This window comes from Diospyros lotus, chromosome 3 (assembly GCF_014633365.1).
Source record: "Diospyros lotus cultivar Yz01 chromosome 3, ASM1463336v1, whole genome shotgun sequence".
Lineage (NCBI taxonomy): Eukaryota > Viridiplantae > Streptophyta > Magnoliopsida > Ericales > Ebenaceae > Diospyros > Diospyros lotus.
Genome location: NC_068340.1, coordinates 893,613 through 899,612, shown reverse-complemented (window position 1 = coordinate 899,612; position 6,000 = coordinate 893,613). Strand labels below are relative to the sequence as shown.

Below are 6,000 nucleotides of genomic sequence, written 5' to 3'. Positions count from 1 at the left end.
TTTTCCGAACCACAGATGATCCAGATCGATGATGATTGTTGTTTGATGGGGTATTATATTATGGGCACTCTTATATATATGGTGGGTTCTAATAATAATAATACTAATAATAAGAAGAAGAAGGGATACAGTCAACAACGGATCGATTCATTAAGATCCACTAGTGTATTCCTAAAGCAGCGCCGAGAGAGAGAGAGAGAGAGAGAGAGAGAGGGCTTGTGCTGCATGCATGCATGTATAAAAGGGGAACCCCCCTGCCCTTCCCCAATCGAAGACCCTGCAGCAGCAGCAGCAACCCTTCCATTATTAGAGTAATTAATAATTCTTTATTCGTTGATCGATCTAGAGAGGAGTGATCCGGAGTCCGCTTAATTAATTCATTGATTAATTGGTGTGCCTCCTCCTCCTCCTCCTCCTCCTCCAGCTATATATCGATCATGGAGAAACCGGCCGCCGCAGCAGCCCTGCTCGTCAGCATGATCCTATCTCTCTTGTTTTTCAAGGAGGCGGGGGCGGCGCTGGACCCGGCCATCAAGAAAGTATGCGCCGCCACCTCCAACCCGGAGATCTGCGAGACATCCGTCGTCCCATTCCTCAACGGGAAGACGGACCCCAAGTCGGTGCTGGGCATGCAAATCAACGCCGGCATTCGGGCCACCCAGAGTGCCATCATGCACGCCCAGAAGATCAAGTCGTCGCCTGCCACCTCCCAGGAAGTCTCAGGCTGCGTTGACGTCTGCCTTGAGAATTACGATTTGGCCGTCGACTCCGCCAAGAACGCCCTCGAAGCCCTCCGCTCCAACAAGCCTTTCGATCTGGCCAACCATCTCTCCGCCGTCTCCTCCATGGTCTCCACTTGCGACGACGCTTTCAACGATTTCGGTCCTGAAGTCGCCAACAGCTCCCCTCTCTCTAAGATCGATACCAGGCTCCTCAAGATAGCCAGCAATGGCCTCAGCCTCCAACAGTCCGTCTTCCATTAATCCATCCATCCATCCATCCATATACATGTTCCTTCGTGATCATGAGCGACAGCCAACGAATTATTACGACTACGTACGGATCGGAGGATCTAGCTAGCTAGCTAGCAAGGAGGCAATTCAATCATTAATATATATTCATTCGCTTATTTGATCGATCAAAGTCCGTCCGGGTGACCATGCATGAAATTGAAATGCATGCCGATCCATCCATCATATATGCAATCTATTATATGTATGCTCGCTTGCTCAATGGATCAATAATATATATATACACACACACATATATGCAGGGTGGTTATATATCATGCATGCATTCTCTTACTAAATATCCATATCTCTATATATAAACTTTGGGGGATTTTTTTTTTTTTAATTTTTGCAAGTAGAGGAGTAGGCCTATATATAATTATGCCAAACCTCACTCAGGCTCAGGCCCCAGGGTGGTTAATATATATATATATATATATATTACTCTTAGGTTTTCTATTAATTTAGAACATATTCAGAAACTCCAAAAAAGTGGGTCCTTCTCAAAGTTTTGAAAATATATATGGGTCTCTTTGAAAATTTTAAAAGTGAAAAAAGAAACCAACTTCATTATATAGCAACAGCCAACAAGGTGTATGGCTATAAGTAAGTTGATTTTGTAAAGGCGAAGTATCATTATTAATTAATGGAGGGTAAATTACCATACTTACTTCATTTTATATTTCATAACAAATTAATTATTATTGCACTAAATTTTACAATTTAGTTTTTTTTTATTTTAATTATAATATTAAGTAATTTTTAAATATGAATGTATATATATAGTTAGTTTTTTATGAATAAAATCTAATGTAAAATAATTAAAAGAAAAACTGAATGACACTAAACTAGGAAAATATATATCTTTAAACTTATTAGTGTTTAATCCATTTTGTTTGTAATGATGAAAAGAGCCGACTGTTTTTATGGTTATGAAAACCCGACCCGAATGGGAAGCATATAATAATATGGGTAATCAATCAAATAGACGACAACAACTAGCTAGTTTCTTATTATATATATATGTCATGTCGTACGTCTACTATCAAGGAAAGGAATTAATGCTTATTCGATCGCTCGATCGGTCCTTGCTTGTCACGTACGACTCACTCAGGAGGATTAATTAGAAATATATATATGCGGGGTGCCGGATTCTGATGAGAATGCTACAAGAATAATGCGGTATATGTGTATGTGTGTGTAAGCAAGCAAGCAAATGGCATGCAAAGAGTGGGCCGAATAGCATTATCCTAATTAATTTGTCCCCACACCACTGTGATTGTAACAAAAAACTAAGAATATTACGATTCGGAGGTAGGTAGGTATGTTGTGGGCATTGCATTGGATCAGCAAAGCAAAGAAATAGTCTTAAATTTATATATATTTTCGGAGCTTTCAACCACTAGAAAAACGACCCATATATAACAGAGACAGAAAGGCTCGCAATTGCAGGATATCCATAACCAAATGCAAATAATATTATTATGCTTTATGCTTTATGCTCTGTACGTACTTGTTGGCTGGCTACGTGGCCGCCACCACCATCAGAAACAGAAAGTACTGCCGCCACCACCACCACCATTGCAGAAACAAAAACATGATATCAACACATCATGGTACATGAAACATGAAACATATATGATACCCCCATGCCCACCTCCATATTAATATTCCCCGATCCATCCTGCAACATATCATTTCATATCTACTATTATTCAGCTTAATTTTCTAGCTAGCTAGCAACCCAATTAATTCTTCATGTATAAATGGGCCATTCAACCCTCACTCATGGATTATCCGCCTCCTCTTGCAGCAGCAGCAGCTTGTTTGAACCCTTCCCCCTTCCACGATCACTCATCTCATTCTCGGGTACGTAATTATTAACTCCATTTTCATTTATCATTCCCCTTATATATATATATATATATATATAAGCGTCCAGGTTATTTGCTTCATTCGTGTTGATCGCTGTTTCAAAACATGCTTATATATATGAATATATGAAAATGTAACTGAAATTGGATTTTCTTCTTAGTTTGGGTTGTCAGGTTTACTGATCTTGACGATGGATGCTGGTAGAAGGTCTAGCAGAGCCAAGTACGAGTGCTTGCTCTTTGGTACGTCCTACAGATATATATAAATTTCCACTTTTGATCTGTTGATGTTCATATAATTATATATGTACCAGAAGAACAGCTTCATCCAATTAATTAATTCTGGTCTTCCCTAGTGTTAGCTTCCTAGTCCATCCATCATCGTAATTTATAAGTTCTTTAATTTATAAGTTCCTATATAAGTGACTGACTGACACATGATACAGATGCAGCTAATTAATATTAATTGTTAAATTTTTCTGATAATTTGTCAGATTTGGACGATACTTTATACCCCATGAGCTCAGGCCTCAACTTGGCTTGTCGCAACAACATTGAAGGTATGTGTGTGCATGGTTGCGTCACATATTCACTTGCACTACTACTACTAATACTACTACTAGTAGTGGCTAGCTACCACCAAATAATTAAATTTTAATTGCTTATATATATATATGCAGAGTTCATGTTGCAACAGTTGTATATTGAGGAAAATGAAGTCTCTCGGATGTGCTTGGAGTTGTATAGGGAATACGGCACCACAATGGCTGGTCTAAAGGTGAGACATTTTTAAATGCTAATTAATTATATATATATCCATATGCAATTGCAGTAGCCAGCCCTAGCTGTGAGGTTATATATTCACAGTATATATACATATATATATATTTCAGGCTGTGGGTTATGAATTTGATGACGATGAGTTTCATGCGGTTGCTCATGGTAAATTACCCTACGCCGAGGCTTTGAAACCAGATCCACTGCTAAGGAACCTTCTGCTTTCTATGCCTCAGCGCAAATTAGTACGTTATAATTAATATATTCACGGACTACTTAATTATTAATTAATTGAATCCATATCCTCACTCACTTGATGAATATATATATATGTTTCAGATCTTCACCAACTCCAACAGAGAGCATGCGGCAGAAGTGGTGAAGAGGCTGGGTCTGGAAGATTGCTTTGAAGGTGTTATATGCTTTGAAACTCTGAATCCCCTTCCTCCTCCTCCTCCTGCTTCTGCTGCTGCTGCTGCTGATGATGATGATATTGATCGTCAAGTGGTGGTGGCCGGCAGCTCATCCTCATCCTCGTCCACCACCTCCCCAATACTCTGCAAACCCTCCCTCCAAGCAATGCAAGCTGCCATTCACATTGCAAATATTGACCCAAGCAAAACAGTCAGTGTACATATGCATACTATTAATTATACATATATGCGTCTTGTGTTAGAATATATGTTAAATATTAATTCATGATGGAGGGTGTATATATGTGCTATGTAATAATGGGTTGAGAGATATTGCTAATTAAATAGTTAATTTTCCTCAGCTTTTCTTGGATGATAGCGCACGAAACATTGCAAGTGCAAAGGCAGCAGGACTTCACACCGTTATTGTACGTAATTACTTGTAATCTTAGCCTTAACTGTAATAAAATTAGCTAATATTTAGTAATAATGTGTGGCGTGTGCAGGTGGGAAGGTCAACGGTGGTTGAAGGAGCAGATCATGCCCTGAGTAGCATCCACAATATCAAAGAAGCACTCCCAGAAATATGGCAAGCCGAAGAAGAAGAAGAAGAAGCAACCGTCGCCGCCACCCCCGGAGACCAAGTCATCATTCAATCTAATGCTGCCGCCGCCGCTGCCGCCGTTCAAGCTACAGTCTTCGCCTAATTATTAACTATTTTCCATTTTCATATATAGCTATAGATACCCTAGCTAGCTCCCATTCACACACTACTGTTGCACTATACATTTTTAATAAATCAGGTTTGCTATTTCTAGCACCACAAAGAGTATGTATGTATGTATATATGTATATGTTTACACCCACCACCCCAGCTATATAATTAATGTTCATGTGTTAATTACTCTACTATTTGGAATTAAATATTGCAGTTCTTGATTAACACCAGGAAGTTACCTTATAATGGCAACAGTGCTATGCTATGCTCTCTGGCTTGGCTATACTCACCAGCTGTATATATATATATATATATTTTATTTCTATATAACAAATTAAAAGATCACCCCCACCAATATACAAGTATACCAGAATATCAATTCATCAGGGATAATTCATTATACACACATATATTAATAATGACCATATATATATCAATTTTAGGAATCAAAAGCATTTCAACTTGGATGAATTACACTTATCACCTCATCAAACATTAAGAGTGCGTTTGATAGGGTAAAAAATGAGGGTGAAATTTGACTTCCATCTAAATTTCAAGAAATTTTATCAAACAACTTTTCAATTCTATGGAATTCGAATTCCATTTTAGTTTAAAAAGTAAAGATTTTCCTTGAAATTAAGGAATTTGAATTCTTAGGAGTTGGAGTGAGAATTGGAATTTCATTCTCATTTTCCACCTCTATCAAACGTACCCTAAGTATAAATATAAAAATTTTTATTTAATTTTTAGAAATTATATATTGATTAGTAATTTAGTGATGATAATTATAGCCGATCATCACCAGGTTTATCTAAAGTTGAGTGCATTCAATAATTTTCATCGACCTTAAATTTGTTCAAGATCTACTTGACCTATGTCGACGTTCAATTTTAGCCGACCGTGATTCGTTTTGGATCGCGGTAAGTAAATCCAAAAATACCAAAAAGAAGAAAGGAAAACCAAAATTCCAAATGTGAGTCAACACCGAAATTTTTACGTGGTTCGGCCAGAAAAACGGTGCCTACTCCACGACCGCACTCCGATTATTCCTTCAGAATGGCGATATCTGATTATTCTCTCCCTGTCCCTCATGATATCTACGATTCTTATTTATACTGAGGGGATTTTACAATTTAGATAACATAAAGAAATACAATAATTGTATAATGGGGACAAACAACCCTTATCGTCTACACAAAACCGGGAGT

General features: G+C 38.0%; 2 protein-coding genes across 2 annotated transcripts; both read left to right on the top strand.

Annotated features, from left to right (window-relative positions):
- The first annotated feature begins 437 nt into the window (after nt 1-437).
- Nucleotides 438-983, top strand: LOC127798440 (uncharacterized). Its single transcript, XM_052332003.1, has one exon. It carries the CDS (start codon nt 438-440, stop codon nt 981-983), a length of 546 nt encoding a protein of 181 aa, XP_052187963.1.
- Nucleotides 984-2,716: 1,733 nt separating this feature from the next.
- Nucleotides 2,717-5,011, top strand: LOC127797962 (phosphate metabolism protein 8). Its single transcript, XM_052331207.1, has 8 exons — nt 2,717-2,879; nt 3,046-3,127; nt 3,379-3,444; nt 3,565-3,662; nt 3,778-3,906; nt 4,001-4,285; nt 4,437-4,502; nt 4,581-5,011. The coding sequence occupies exons 1-8, from the start codon at nt 2,769-2,771 to the stop codon at nt 4,779-4,781; spliced, it is 1,038 nt and encodes a 345-aa protein (XP_052187167.1). The 5' UTR covers nt 2,717-2,768; the 3' UTR covers nt 4,782-5,011.
- Nucleotides 5,012-6,000: the final 989 nt, after the last annotated feature.

Coding starts and splice junctions, on each gene's coding strand:
- LOC127798440 (XM_052332003.1), top strand. CDS start 438: ATGGAGAAACCGGCCGCCGCAGCAGCCCTGCTCGTCAGCATGATCCTA.
- LOC127797962 (XM_052331207.1), top strand. CDS start 2,769: ATGTATAAATGGGCCATTCAACCCTCACTCATGGATTATCCGCCTCCT. Junction 2,880..3,045: donor ATCACTCATCTCATTCTCGG/GTACGTAATTAT, acceptor TTTTCTTCTTAG/TTTGGGTTGTCAGGTTTACT. Junction 4,286..4,436: donor ATATTGACCCAAGCAAAACA/GTCAGTGTACAT, acceptor AATTTTCCTCAG/CTTTTCTTGGATGATAGCGC.